The sequence below is a fragment of the Oncorhynchus nerka genome, linkage group LG12 (genome assembly GCF_034236695.1).
Source record: "Oncorhynchus nerka isolate Pitt River linkage group LG12, Oner_Uvic_2.0, whole genome shotgun sequence".
NCBI classification, from domain to species: Eukaryota; Metazoa; Chordata; class Actinopteri; order Salmoniformes; family Salmonidae; genus Oncorhynchus; species Oncorhynchus nerka.
In genome coordinates this window covers 57,012,941-57,028,919 of record NC_088407.1, presented here as the reverse complement: position 1 = coordinate 57,028,919, position 15,979 = coordinate 57,012,941, and the positions used below count along the sequence as shown (strand labels likewise).

Below are 15,979 nucleotides of genomic sequence, written 5' to 3'. Positions count from 1 at the left end.
ACGTCCCTTTCCAGGCAGACATCTCAGTGGAAAAATGTGGTCACAAAGTGAAGGCCCAGGAGCATGAGGGAGAGCAGGACAGAGTAAGAGAAGGAGCAGGGACATGGTGGCTCTCTTATGGACAGGCCTGGGGAGAAGGCACCACACCCACCATGGACAGAACCTAGAGGGGCAAGCCTGGGCAGGATATCCCATCCCAGGTCTCGGAACTCTCTATAGAGGATTTACTGGGATAGTGAGAGAAAATCAAACCAATACACTGATTTTCTGAGGCTGTCTTTCAGTTCAATTTATAGACACTACAACAAGGAAGTATCATGAAATACAGGTGGACTGGTGTGTGTGTGGGGGGGGGATGCATGCGTCAAATGTGTGTTTCTCTGTGAGTCTGTGTGTCTAAGGCCTAACCCATGGCTGTTGTACCATCAAAGCCAGACTTACCCAAAAATCGGCATGATTTGAAACAGTGAGGCTACAGTGCATTTCACTACAACCGAGCGGGACCTCACTCCTAATAAATAGCTTTTATAAAAACAAGATGACCGCCTCTACGTCCCGGGAAACAGAACCAGACACAAGTGAACAACAAAACCGACCGGGCTCCTCCAACCTACGCTGCCTTTCAAGCCGCGCCAGCCCTGCGGCCCAGCTCAGGGTTCTGGTACCATATAACACTGATCCACTTCAGACCCTGTTCCAGATTAGCCCAACCTCTCCTCCATCATTAAAGGTACTGAACCACACCATTGTTCAACCTCCTATTCTTTCTGTGCCGAGCCAGAGCCTTTACTGCAACATGTCCTGTGAGATTATCAGCAGACAGGGTTGAGTCTGGCCACAGAGATCACAGCTCCCTGCAACAAAGGAGCAGGCTAATCTAGGCTTTGTGGAGGTCTTATGTTCAGAGCAGGCCTCCTGGTAAACTGACATCCTTCAGGAGTAACACTTTCCATCTTATCAATGGTTAAAGCATTTTGTCTAGCCGTCTGTTACTTACGTAAAGCCTGCACTGGGCCTAATTGAGAGCTAAAAGCCATTAGGAGAGACAACCTGCTTCAGACACTCACGGAGGCCCTGTGTATTGTCTACTGTGGTAAAGCGGCAGGGCAATGGATATAGGCCGGGTTTTCCTTCCTTCTCCCCCTCCAGTGTTAATTTTAAATGCGATGGCATCCATTATGGCTCCTGGCGAGTAAAGTAGACACCTTGCTTTGGAGATCAGAGGACTGAGAAGCTGGGGGCGGAGGAGCACCTGCGGTAAGAGATCGGAGGTTCACTTTGGAGAGTGTCACACGGATCTCATGCGTCTGCTGTGATCTACTCCAGGGTTTCCCAAACTTAGTCCTGGGTGCACGTGTTGGTTTCTGCCCTCGCACTACACAGCCAATTCAAATAACCAACTCATCATCAAGTTTTGATTGTTTGAAATCAGCTGTGTAGTGCGAGGGTAAAAAAACAAACGTGCACTTAGAGGGACAGCCAGACTGAGTTTGGGAAACACTGCTGTACTCTACTAACTGTGCTATGTTTGACTGTACTCTTTTCCACTGAACAATGAGTCTTCTCTACTCTACTAACTGTGCTATGTTTGACTGTACTCTATTCCACTGAACACTAACTGTGCTATGTTTGACTGTACTATTTTCCACTAATGAGTCTTCTATTCCACTGAACAATGAGTCTTCTCTACTCTACTAACTGTGCTGTTTGACTGTACTCTATTCCACTGAACAATGAGTCTTCTCTACTCTACTAACTGTGCTGTTTGACTGTACTCTATTCCACTGAACAATGAGTCTTCTCTACTCTACTAACTGTGCTATGTTTGACTGTACTCTATTCCACTGAACAATGAGTCTTCTCTACTCTACTAACGGTGCTATGTTTGACTGTACTCTATTCCACTGAACAATGAGTCTTCTCTACTCTACTCTTTTCTATGGAACACAATACTGTGCTCCAACACTCTACTCCACTGTAGTTCTCTATATTGTGTTCTGCCCTACACTAAAGCATTCTGACAGTATAATCATCTCCTCACCATATCTTTAAGTTGTGCTCTGAGTAAGTGGCCTAGTACTCTAGCTGTAGTTTCACCATGGAGACTTGGTAGTCAGGGGTAGGAGCCGAGTGAGCGTTTCTCTTTAATAGCCCTGGCCTCTGCAGTAGCTGGCGTGAAATGAAAGCCAGCAATTTGGAGATGGATGGCAGACCCAGCACTTCAAAGACCTCTTTCCCCTGTATACTGTATGCCACAGGTCTAAAAAGGGAACCTGCTCGTTCACTTTAGTACAAAGACACACACAAACACGCACTCCCAGACACAAACACGCACTCCCAGACACACACACGCCTCGGATGATCTGTTTGCTAAACATACTGGTTCTTTTCCAGGGAATCACATTGATACTTTTAGGTTCTATATGCTAAACACACACATACAGGCTTCAATAAACGCACAAGCATGCACGCACAGACGCACACAGCAATAGTTTGCCACATACCAGACAGATATGCCCTGAGGGCAACTCTGACACACTAGCATAGCATATAAATTGCAAGGTAAATCTTCTCGTGGGGGCGGATAGAGGGGTGCTGACGGAGCGAGTCTTTTATGTCTAATAGTTTGTCACAGGCAAAACAAAACAGAAGACTATTGTAATCTCATAAAGCCACCCACACAAATGACCAGACATACCAATCAAGAAGAAGATACTAAACTCATGTAGAAGGCATGTAACTTATACACAAACTTCCTACAAAAGTGCTGACCATAGAGGAGATAAGAACAATGGCAGGTTTCCCAGTGGTAGTTTCTTAAGTATGGGTAACTGCTAGCCGACTAAACTCAACTCCACAATTTACAATGGAGTTGAGCGGCGACTAGTGTAGGCGGACTCGAGTCCGACTTCACATAAAATTCAGTTTTAATCAAACACTACTGATTTCAGCACCCAAAGAATAGCCCACAATAACATAGAACGTCAGCGCTCCAGGCCGCACACATTAGTCGCCACTCAACTTCATCGTAAATCGTGGAGTTGAGTTTAATCGGCTGGTAACTGTGTGTCTGAAAGCGGGTGTTACGAAAGAAGTGGGTAGATTAACATCGATGGGTGTAACACCAGTGGGTGGATTAACAGCGATGGGTGTAACACCAGTGGGTGGATTAACAGTGATGGGTGTAACATCAGTGGGTGGATTAACAGTGATGGGTGTAACATCAGTGGGTGGATTAACAGTGATGGGTGTAACACCAGTGGGTGGATTAACGTGAGGTGTAACATCAGTGGGTGTAACATCAGTGGGTGGATTAACATCAGTGGGTGGATTAACAGCGATGGGTGTAACACCAGTGGGTGGATTAACAGTGATGGGTGTAACATCAGTGGGTGGATTAACAGCGATGGGTGTAACATCAGTGGGTGCATTAACAGGGATGGGTGTAACATCAGTGGGTGGATCAACAGCGATGGGTGTAACATCGGTGGGTGGATTAACAGTGATGGGTGTAACATCAGTGGGTGGATTAACAGTGATGGGTGTAACACCAGTGGGTGGATTAACGGCGATGAGTGTAACATCAGTGGGTGGATTAACAGCGATGGGTGTAACATCAGTGGGTGGATTAACAGTGATGGGTGTAACATCAGTGGGTGGATCAACAGCGATGGGTGTAACATCGGTGGGTGGATTAACAGTGATGGGTGTAACATCAGTGGGTGGATTAACAGTGATGGGTGTAACATCAGTGGGTGGATTAACAGTGATGGGTGTAACATCAGTGGGTGGATTAACAGCGATGGGTATAACATCAGTGGGTGGATTAACAGCGATGGGTGTAACATCAGTGGGTGCATTAACAGGGATGGGTGTAACATCAGTGGGTGGATCAACAGCGATGGGTGTAACATCGGTGGGTGGATTAACAGTGATGGGTGTAACATCAGTGGGTGGATTAACAGTGATGGGTGTAACACCAGTGGGTGGATTAACGGAGATGAGTGTAACATCAGTGGGTGGATTAACAGCGATGGGTGTAACACCAGTGGGTGGATTAACAGTGATGGGTGTAACATCAGTGGGTGGATTAACAGCGATGGGTGTAACATCAGTGGGTGCATTAACAGGGATGGGTGTAACATCAGTGGGTGGATCAACAGCGATGGGTGTAACATCGGTGGGTGGATTAACAGTGATGGGTGTAACATCAGTGGGTGGATTAACAGTGATGGGTGTAACACCAGTGGGTGGATTAACGGCGATGAGTGTAACATCAGTGGGTGGATTAACAGCGATGGGTGTAACATCAGTGGGTGGATTAACAGCGATGGGTATAACATCAGTGGGTGGATTAACAGCGATGGGTATAACATCAGTGGGTGGATTAACAGTGATGGGTGTAACATCAGTGGGTGGATTAACAGTGATGGGTGTAACATCAGTGGGTGGATTAACAGTGATGGGTGTAACATCAGTGGGTGGATTAACAGTGATGGGTGTAACATCAGTGGGTGGATCAACAGCGATGGGTGTAACATCGGTGGGTGGATTAACAGTGATGGGTGTAACATCAGTGGGTGGATTAACAGCGATGGGTGTAACATCAGTGAATGGATTAACGGCGATGAGTGTAACATCAGTGGGTGGATTAACAGCGATGGGTATAACATCAGTGGGTGGATTAACAGCGATGGGTGTAACATCAGTGGGTGGATTAACGGCGATGAGTGTAACATCAGTGGGTGGATTAACAGCGATGGGTGTAACATCAGTGGGTGGATTAACAGCGATGAGTGTAAAGTCAGTGGGTGGATTAACAGCGATGGGTGTAACATCAGTGGGTGCATTAACAGGGATGGGTGTAACATCAGTGGGTGGATCAACAGCGATGGGTGTAACATCGGTGGGTGGATTAACAGTGATGGGTGTAACATCAGTGGGTGGATTAACAGTGATGGGTGTAACATCAGTGGGTGGATTAACAGTGATGGGTGTAACATCAGTGGGTGGATTAACAGCGATGGGTATAACATCAGTGGGTGGATTAACAGTGATGGGTGTAACATCAGTGGGTGGATTAACAGCGATGGGTGTAACATCAGTGGGTGGATTAACAGCGATGGGTGTAACATCAGTGGGTGGATCAACAGCGATGGGTGTAACATCAGTGGGTGGTTTAACAGCGATGGGTGTAACATCAGTGGGTGGATCAACAGCGATGGGTGTAACATCAGTGGGTGGTTTAACAGCGATGGGTGTAACATCAGCTCTCCATTATTGGTTAGACCAGCCATAGCCCGGAACACCGCGGTTCAGCTTAAATGTTTACATAGCAGTTTAGGAAAACTAACGTAGCAGGTTAGGAGACTCGTCGTGCAGCCCAATCAGCCACGAAAAACCGCCTTGAGCAGCAACAAATCTGCCCAATTAGCTTATTCACTTTCCATACACCCACTTCTGTTGATCCACTTTCACACACACTACATGTATGCAGTTATCCATCAGTGAATCCCAACCACCACAACCCCCCCCACTCCTACCAACTCGCTCAGAGAACCCTCTGTTTTCACATGTTGCTGACGAAACTCAGAGGGTGACTTCCAGGGAGTGGTGATGGGGCTACTAACCTCATCAACCTCAGGACACACTCCTGACTTGAAGGATGCAATTCATGTTCCACTTTCAAATGATAAAACAAGCATGAAATTCTAATAAACAAATCACCACTGTTGTTTTTACAATATATTAACCTCAGTAACGTGTGTCAAGTCTCACACTCAGAGATAAACAAATGCACGTGGCATAATTAGGCACGCCTATCCATTATTTTGTATGAAATTACACAAACTCCAAACATATCACAGTGCATGTCGGTATAGCAGTTCACTCTGAAGCCTGCAGCCTCGGTTGAAGTCGCTGAGGCTCTAATTAGCCCCTACACCTTCAATAATTTTCACTCCCTCAGCTTTGGGACACTTGTGCAAATGGCGGAGGCGTACATGAATGCGCAAATGGGGGGCGAGGGGCAACGGGAAGTGGGTGAGTTGGGATTCAGGCCATGACTCCAGTTTCTGCCAGATCAGGAAAACTGTTCCCTCCAGGCTTGGTGTGGTACAGTGTCCTCTAGTGGGGCCTGAGGGGCTGTCTCACAGACCACCCTCCACAGACTGTAGTAGGCCCCTCACTGCCAGGCCAGCACAGAGCCACACTCACCACAATGTGTGAGTGAAGGGGCCAGGGGGGTGACACCAGACCAGCTCACTGGGCAGCCCAAAGAGACCACCACAACTCCCTATCTCCCACAAGAGTCCCCCATGCCCTGCTGAGAAACCTACCCTCTCTCCCACATCTTAATGAACCCTCAAACAAACAGTGTGCACACAAACCCGCCGTGGTTAACTGCAGGCAACACGGGGAACGGCTCCTCTGAATAGAATATAACTCTTTCCATTCGTAGACCGCCCTGTTAAGAGGATGGAGGGGTGACACGGCGCCACAATGCCATAAGCTGTGTGGTAACTGGCACAGACCTTGTATGTACATGATCTTTAATGCTGTTGGCAGCCTGCTGTACCCCAGTCACATCTACAGTGCTGTGTGTTGCTGAGCCACTGGCACATTGTCCTCAATGGGAGACTGCAGGCCTGTAAAGTAACTCACTCACTGACACAATCACATTGCCAGAAACTGTCAACCATCAGAAGAAACATGGAACCAGTCAGTCAGCTGCAGCTAACATCTGATAGCCCAATAATAAAACATTGACTTCTGATATAAACCAAAACACATGCAAATTAAAACTTAAAACACTTCATATGAAGATCTTAGCAGCACAGCAGAGACATACAGTAAATAGCCTACCCGCAACCCCCCAGGGGAAAGGATTATACCTCTGCTATTTAAGGTGATTGTGGCTTGTACAGCAGTAGACCTGTGCAAATAATAACAGACAAGGCCTCTAACACAGCCAAAAACGAATACGTAAGTCATAGGAGCACGATACATGGTGCTTATGACTTTCATAAAGCCAGATAGAAAAACACACCTTGCTGGAGGATCAACATGTCCAACTCCCGGCGCTTTTCTTTCGCTAACAAGTCACAGACACAGTGTTTTTCTATAGGGACGTGTCGGATGCCAAAATATTTTCTCCATAAAGCCAACGCTGCCGAAGATGTAAGGCGCAGATAAAGTGCATGGAAAGCATTATGGGGCTGTGAGATTTACAGAACTGGAGTCCGGGAGGAATGTTTCTGCCCCGTCGCCTTCCAAGAACAACAACACACCGCGTGCCCGCCTTGCCAGAAGCGGGCGCTTTTCGCGTCTCGGGTGGGTAGGTGCGTGTGAGGGGTACGTTAACATTTTTCAACAGGACAGCCTGGGCCTATACAGTGAAAGCTAAACACTGTGCTTTGTATTGCGGCCCGTGGCACAAATCAACAGAGAACAGCTCTTGGCAGTCAAAGTGGCAGCGCAAAAACGATCATGAAAATAATATTTGTCCATAAAATTTAATTTAACACCAGTCTCTGTGCCTCTAATATAAACATGTTCTTCATCAGGAGCCATGGGATGCGAAAGGCCAGATAATGACTATGAATGGCATTTTGTTTCTTCAAGACGACAGCATAAATCCACTTTAGACTGTCTGGCTCTATCAAATGAAATTGGACTCGACATAATTGAACTCTATTCAGTATAGAGAAGTGTGTAGGTTTTTAAGATGGCCTGCTATCCCCTTCCCATCAGCAACCCGATGTCCCATTCTATGGCTAAGGGAACCAGAGGGTTGCAGGTTTAAAGCCCAGTTGGGACATCACTATGTACTTTTGAGTGAGATACTTTCCTAGGGTAAATATTTATCTAGCTGTATAAATGGGTGTTGTGTGGAACGTGTAAACCTCTTGCGCTGCCCAGGACGAGGTCTAATGCCAGGTAGATATAATAATACCTTACTGTGCTCTGAGATACCAGTCAGTCACTATGCTAACAGACATGAATTGTGAAATTATATTTTTTCTATTGGATTCTTGTGACAACAGATAAACACATAAACAAGACATTCAGTTCTAAAGAACAAGGGTATTGGCTGAACAATTGTCTGAAGTGCATTTAACATTGTTTGGTAAAAAAAAAAAGTTTCAACCACTTGCTCAAAAACATAATTTAACACTATTAATATGGCCATATAGTAACCAGACACATGTCATCTTCTCTCAGGAGACAAGGACATTGCAGATCATGGTGACTGGCTCCCCCTGTTGGTCTTCTGGTTCCTGCCTCCCTGTTCTCACCCGGAGCAGAGCAGGGACTGGAACACAGCACGGGCTTAACATTTCGGACACACAACAACCCCTCCCTCACACAAATGACACAATTACCCTAATACACTATACAAACCTCCCCCCTGATGAATGTGTGGTCTGACTCTAAATGATAGCCAGCCTTGTTTTAGTCAGACAGAGACACAGGCAGACAGACACACACACAGCTCCAGTCCATCCATCTGTTTACGTCTGGGTGGATTTCCTCTGTGTGAGTTATGAGGAGAGACTGTGTGGCAATGCTATTCAGTTAAAAAAAAGAGAATGTCTGGGAGTGAAACACAATACTTTAATGATCTGGAGGGCACCCAATTGTACGCCCCCACACGTCTTCCTGCTTGCACAACTTCGGGAATTATCTGCGAGTAGAATTGACTTGTTTGTGCAGTGGAACAGAAGAGAATAAGAAGCAGACAGGCTCCAAAACTTCAAGCTGGAGGCTGATTTTGAAGGCATCTTCAGGGGGGGGTGGACATTCATTCCACTATAGTGAAAACTACAAAGAGCTCAATTAGTTAAACAAGAAACTGGTCTTAGTCCAGCTCCTCCATCTACCATCAATAACACATACTGTAACCAGTGGTGGAAAAAGTAGACATACCTTAAAAACTCTTAAGGATACAACCCTTTTTTTCAATTTTTGCCTAAAATGACATACCCAAATCTAACTGCCTGTAGTTCAGGCCCTAAAGCAAGGATATGCATATTCTTGGTACCATTTGAAAGGAAACACTTTGAACTTTGTGGAAATGTGAAATGAATGTAGGAGGACAACACAATAGATCTGGTAAAAAAAATAAAAAATAAAACGTTTATTTTTTTTGTACCATCATCTTTGAAATGCAAGAGAAAGTCCATAATGTATTATTTCAGCCCAGGTGCAATTTAGATGTCCACTAGATGGCAGCAGTGTATGTGCAAAGTTTTAGACATCCAATGAACCATTGCATTTCTGTTCAAAATGTATCAAGACTGCCCAAATGTCCCCAATATGTTTATTAATAACTTTGAGGAGTGCCTAATTTTGAACAAACAATAGCATGGAATTCTTTCACTGTAATAGCTACTGTAAATTGGACAATGCAGTTTGCTTAAATTCTTGTTAATATTTCTGCCAATATCAGATATGTCTACATCCTGGGAAATTGTTTTGTTACTTACAACCTCATGCTAATCGCATTAGCTTACATTAGCGCAACCGTACCATGGAAGGGACATCGATCCCAAATAAGTTTTAAATAGAAAGCTACTCAAGTAAAAAGTCACCCAGTAAAATACTATTTTTGTTCTAATTATACTTAAGTATAAAAAGTTAACAATTTCAAAAATATACTTAAGTATCAAACAGTAAAAGTATAAATAATTTTAAATTCCTTATATTAAGCCAAGCAGGCGGCACCATTTTCTTGTTTTATATATATATATATTTTTACGGCTAGCCAGGAGCACACGCCAACACTCAGTATTTTCAAAAGATGCATGTGTTTAGTGAGTCCACCAGATCAGAGGCAGTAGGGGCGACCATGTGTTCTCTTGATAAGCGTGTGAATTGGACCATTTTCCTGTCCTGCTAAACATTCAATATGTAATGACTACTAAATATTTATGGAGTAAAAAGCACAATATTTTCTTTAGGAATGTAAGTAGTCCAAAAATATAAATAGTAAAGTACAGATACCCCCCAAAACAACTTAAGTAATACTTGAAAGTATTTTTACACCACTGAACATAGCACAAGGACATACACAGTAACTGTAGGCCGCCAGGTCATTAGCCCAGAGGGGTGTTCCAGAAAGCAGGATCATATAGTTAACCAGCTAACTATGATAAGCAGTTAAATATATCTTGATTGTCTGATTCATTTAGGAAGCTTAACTTGTCTTGAATATGGGTTGTTGATTAATGAGTAAATTATAGCATGCCAATTCTATATTCCTCAAAAATATGGTTATTTTTGCATTTTTATGACAGTTAGCTGGTTAAAACTCATTGATCCTCTTTTCTGGAACAACCCACAGGCAAATCACACCCACAAACCAGAGTGCCAATAATAGGTTTATTTCAATAATGTCAATATTGTTTAAAAAAAAAAAAGCCATGACATAGCCTGGATCTTTTCTTCTGAAATTGACATACACATGTCGTAATTGCAGTGATTTTTGAAAACCGTCTGAGCAAGAGAAAACAAATCAGGCCAGAGGAGATGTCTTCTAGTACTAAAACCCAAGCACCCCCATTCAAACCAACCAATGAATGTATACAATTTACACATTGAACTCTGAATAATCAAAACAAATATTTACAAATCCTTTTATCAAATTTGTATTACAACAAATGTCTGAAAGGATAGCAAAACAAGGAGAGAAAAAACTAAACATTTTTGCTTTATCCACACTAAAGCATTTTGAAACTATGACAGAATACACTCACTACCGTTGAAAGCATTCTAAATAATGAGAACATGAAATCCTAAATGACAGTCACAACATTACCGGTCTCCTCTCCCCGACGCCTATCCTCATAAATATCTTTAGTGTCACCTTTTCTGATGGCTGATTGGGGATCTTCTGTATGCGATAGGAGAATGATGGCGAGTGTGTGTTTTTGTTACTTCACTAGTTTAGATAACAGGAGTCATTCAATCCACAGTGAGACCCGAATAAAATGTCCCCTTTTCGGTGGCTGAAGTGTAATAGAAAACTACCACTGCTGCCAGCACAACACAAGCTAAAGATTTCCCTTCGTACTGTACAGCAGAGGGCGAAAAAAAACATGTTCATTTTGGGCAAATTGAGCATTACTGCCAAGAGTGTCAGTGTCTATATGGAGCAGTGATATGAGGCAATGCAGTGATGAAGGACAGTTTGTATTCCCATACAAGTCTAAAAATGGTTGGTTTTGTTTGCTACATAGTATCTAATATTTCACGCATCTTAAATTCCCTTGTTCTGAGCTGAAAACATCTAATCTGAGGACCTGGCACATCTGAGCCGACTGTAGACTGAGCTCAGGTAGCATAAGTGTCATGGATGTTTGCACCCATGTGTCCACATACAAGGTTATGGAGTAAATGGTATCAGAACGTGGACAACAGGTAGCCTTACCTGTATTATAGTTATACCAATTGACTCAAGCAACGCAACAGTAAAATTAAGCATATCGCGCTGATATGTCAACTGTGGTTTGGCCTAGTGTCTAATGCAGTACATGCAGTGACACCTGCCCTCATTTACTCTCTAGAGCCAAAAACACTGAAGCTTTCAACACTGTTTAAACCAACTCCTTAGGCAACACACAAAATCAGTCTTGTAATGGTTACTTTCATAGCAAGCATGAAATGCAAATCAATATTGAACAGACAACAGAAGAAAAAAAACGCTTGTGACCATATTCCCTTGTGGAAACAGAGGGTCAGCCGGAAGGCCACTTTATGGTGTGTGTATCGATGGCCCTCAAACTGATAAGCTCGGATACACACTAGCCTGCATCCAATCTGGCAGGTCGCTCGACCAACTCGCCAGTCAGACGCCTCGAAACAATCATAACAAAAAGAAAACAAAAAAGCAATAACCAACGGACCTTTGAGATTCATGTACTCAAGAAATCTTCCAAAAAATAAAAAGGGAACGGAAGGAACAGATATTTATGCATTAGGTTTGCTTTAAATGAGCGAAGGAAAGGTAGTTCATAGTTCTTTCTCGTGTCTGAACAGACCAGTCCCAGTGCTGGGGGGGGGGCATGGAGTAGCCCTATTTAACCAGCCTCTTGGCCACGTCTTGGTAGGCGATCTCAATCTCTTTGTCGCTGGGGCAGGTGTTGGTGAACTCCTCACGCGTATAGACATTCTGCAGGTACTGCCAGATGCCCATCATGTCCTTGGGAATGTCAAAGCCTCTGTACTTCTTGGTCACCACCTGTGGATGGAGGTGGATATTGATGAAGTGAGTTAGTCTCAGAACAAACATCTAGAGAACGTGTCCCTCTACAGGCAAAGAGTGGTACAACATGACTTGGTCGCAGAATGGCATATGCTACCAAGATACCCATACATAAGATGTTTTGCAAACAGCAGTATTCCAGCATTGGGCTACCTTATCAGCAAAGGTAGCTTTGATAAGTGATCACTATAATAGTCGGTCAGGCTCACTTGGGGAATAACGGCACCGGGGGAGATGGCTGCCGTTTGACGGGCTCCTAACCAATTCTGTAAGTAAGCATTTCACGGTAAGGTTTACACAGGCTGTATTCGGCGCATGTGACAAATTATAATAGATTTGGGGTGACGATGTGGCAGTATGTATGACAGCAGTGCAGTATTTTGAACAGTCTCTAGTTATCACACTTTCTTCCCTCCATCCCATTCATTTCCCTCATATGGATTTTACCCTATGACAAACAATGTCAGTAGCCTATACCAGGGTTTCCCAAAGTCATGTCTTGCGCGTGGTGACACGTGGTCTGCAGTTGTGAGGCCGGTTGGACGTACTGCCAAATTCTCTAAAACGACATTGGAGGCAGCTTATCTAAGCGAAATTAACATACATTCTCTGGCAACAGCTCTCAGCGTTCTCACACACACTCCTGGGTCATTTGGTTATATATTCTACAGCACTATGAACTTAAGATATTGGGCATACTACAATAATATTTAATGCAGGCGTGGTCATGATCCAACGAGACCCTATTGAATTGTTTGGTGGCCATATTGGAAAAATACTTTGTGTGATTAATGTGTGAATCCTGGGATGACCGTGTATCTACAAAAATCTTTTTATTTATTTTTTAAACTGTTTTAGCAGTGTGTGTGAAATGTGGTGCCTTTATCACCAAAGTTACAATTCAAAAACATAACTGCCCCACTACATGGAATTCTATGGCTAAACTTAAATTATTCTGTCAGTGGCATAATATGGGTGATTTTTAAATAGTTGTAGCTGTGGCTTTCAAAGTTGGTTATATTTCCAGAATCACTTGTCAAACAATGTATCAGGGTTTCCTTTTTAAAGCAATGTATACTGGTAATTCTAGAGGTCAAAGGTCAAAGTTCTGTTGACCTGAACATTCAGAAAAATTGTTCTGATGAATAGTTGTGAATCAAAACTTTCCAATTACACATGGTTAAAAAGGGTATACGTGACCAACAACTTCAGTAATAGGGAAAAACGAATGGGAAAGGAGGGAAGAAAGTGATAACCGGAGAAAGCTCCACTTCTCGCAACGACTACCAGACATTTTCCAACTCTAGGACCATAGCCCTTCAAAGAACTCACTATGAGACATTGTAACCCCAAGTGAGCCCAAAGGCCCAAATTTGGGGGTCTGGCTCATGGACTACATGGACTCTGCTAATGTGTGTAGAATATCCTGTTTTGATACCCTCAGTCTCACCTTGACGATGTGCAGCTTGGGCAGGAGGTTGCAGTCAGCCAGTGTCATCTCGTCACCGTCCAGGAACTTGCGAGTGGAGATTTTGATGTCCTCGATGCTGTTGTGGTCGATCTCGTCAGGCAGTGGGGAACGCAGGTACTCATCCAGCTTCTGCAGGGTCTTCAACAGCCCACGCTCCAGACCTACAGCACAAAAAGGAACATTCATCATCTCTCATTACACTATCGCAACAACTGTCAACTGCATTACAGCATTCACAAACCAGCCTGCCTGCATTGTGTTGAATATTCTGGACCCCTTCCCAAACAGACACTACAGGAAACACACAGCAGAGGGCAGCATTTCATAGCAAGATGGCAGAACTAGAGCTGCCGTGCATAAGTACTTTCACAGACATTCCTCACTGACAGTTTTTAGCATTTTCTTCGAGACCCCAAATAAGGCATGGGCCACTCAGTCAACATAGATAGCAGGGGTTGGACTCTGTGGTTTATTGAGCAAATTCTACTGATTTCATTTAATTGTAGAGTATGTAGCCAGTTGGAGAGAGTGTGACGAGGCATGCGTTTGACATTTTAAAGTCTTATGAACAGGGCATGCTTATCATTCATATAGGACTGTCAGCAGTGGTGTTGACATAGCCCAGAAGGAATTCAAAGCCAACCATCACAGTTGGGTCAATATTACAACAGGGTGGAGAATAGAAACCATACCATCCAAGATACCAAAAGGACATGAACTGATACTGCATGTCATAAAACAGATTAACATAGCATACAGACAGAGAAACACTAGCCAATATGACCGAGGCAAAGCTACAGTATACCTGTTGTCGTGTCCAAATCATGTCTTCCCATGGTCACAACACAATATGATAGGGAAGAGAGGTGCTTTGAGCTCACGTCCATCTCTCTCGGTTGTTTTTACCAGGCTGTTTGGATGTTTCTTTTTTTTTTTTAAAGAGAGCCCAGCCAGGTGACATGGGGGACAGGGGAAGGAATGGGCCTGGGGACAGAGAGGCCACCCCAGAGAACAAAAGCCCTGTGTTCCCGTGTCAGACCCCCACTCTCACCCAGCCACCAATCACCTCAGGCTACCACTGTCGCTTAGCAACCACAGAACTCTTCCTGCACCACCAGTGTAACTCCATTTCTAAGTATTGCTTCTTCACTGACTTCTGAGTAGTAACCTGGAACTACATCCATCTATCGTGTAGGGATGGAAAGCTCACCCTCGTTGGCATCTGGTTTAGAGTTCTTGATGAACGCTGAGAACTTGGCAAAGATGTCCATCCCAGCTGTGTTGGACTCAGGGTGTCTGGTGCCAAGCTTGGTGAACCTACACACACAAAAGCGATGATACACCTGGTTAGACCTGACAAGCAGAGTGTATACTGTATTGTAGGTATCTACTCGTGGAGGCAGTCTGATGTGAAGTGCCTAGTGGGTGTGAAATGCTGTTGCAAACCAGACCAGACGACTCACTTGGGTGGGCTGAGGACATCCTCTAGGAACTCCTCGATCTTGTTGACGTCGGTTTTGACCTCCCCATTGAAGGTGATGAAAGGAGGGTGTGTGCCTGGGGCCAGGTTCTGGAGGTCTGCAGGCTTCCTAGGGAGCAGAGAAGAGAGGGGATTTAGTGGGCATGTCACAACGCACTGGTAAATATTCCAATCAGCCAAATGATTATCTTATACTGTGTTAAGAGAATGCCTGGGAGGTAGGAGCGTTGGGCCAGTAACCAAAAGATTGCTCGGATCGAATCCTAGAGGTAAAAATCGGTCATTCTGCCCCTGAGCAAGGCAATCAACCCACTGTTCCCCAGGGGCCAATGACGTGGATGTCGATTAAGGCAGCTGATTCAGAGGGGTTGGGTTAAATGTGGTAGACACATTTCAGTTGAATGCATAGAGTTGTACAACTGACAAGGTATCCCCCTTTCCCTCTCCTTGTTGTTGAAATGTCTGTCTTGTTTGTACAGATGACTTCACTGCAAAACCAAGTTTCCCCTAGGGATAATAAAGTTCTATACTCAAACTGAGCCATCACAGATTACTCACTAATCTATCATTTTATATCCCTATAATCCATCTAGTCTATCTACTCTTTAAAATGATCAACCATTAAAGCGTTATTCTGTGTCTCCCAGGGCCCAGTTCTATTGCAGATCAGTGGAGGGGGCTGTGGCCAATAGACAGGACACAAATCCCTGTCCCATGCTAGACTGTTCCAGACCACTCTGGCCCTCCACAGTCCTCCCCCTCA

The 15,979-nt window shown here is 44.2% G+C and overlaps 1 protein-coding gene across 1 annotated transcript in view; it reads right to left on the bottom strand.

The window, feature by feature from the left end:
• Positions 1 to 9,110: 9,110 nt before the first annotated feature.
• LOC115138417 (chloride intracellular channel protein 4) overlaps positions 9,111 to 15,979 on the bottom strand; it is a 30,970-nt gene continuing 24,101 nt past the window's right edge. The window contains exons 3-6 of the mRNA XM_029675244.2: positions 15,200 to 15,325; positions 14,947 to 15,053; positions 13,716 to 13,897; positions 9,111 to 12,241 (exon numbers count right to left, since the gene is read on the bottom strand). Coding sequence (XP_029531104.1) covers positions 12,077 to 12,241; positions 13,716 to 13,897; positions 14,947 to 15,053; positions 15,200 to 15,325 — 580 coding nt within the window. The 3' untranslated portion in view covers positions 9,111 to 12,076. The remainder of the gene's footprint in view (positions 12,242 to 13,715; positions 13,898 to 14,946; positions 15,054 to 15,199; positions 15,326 to 15,979) is intronic.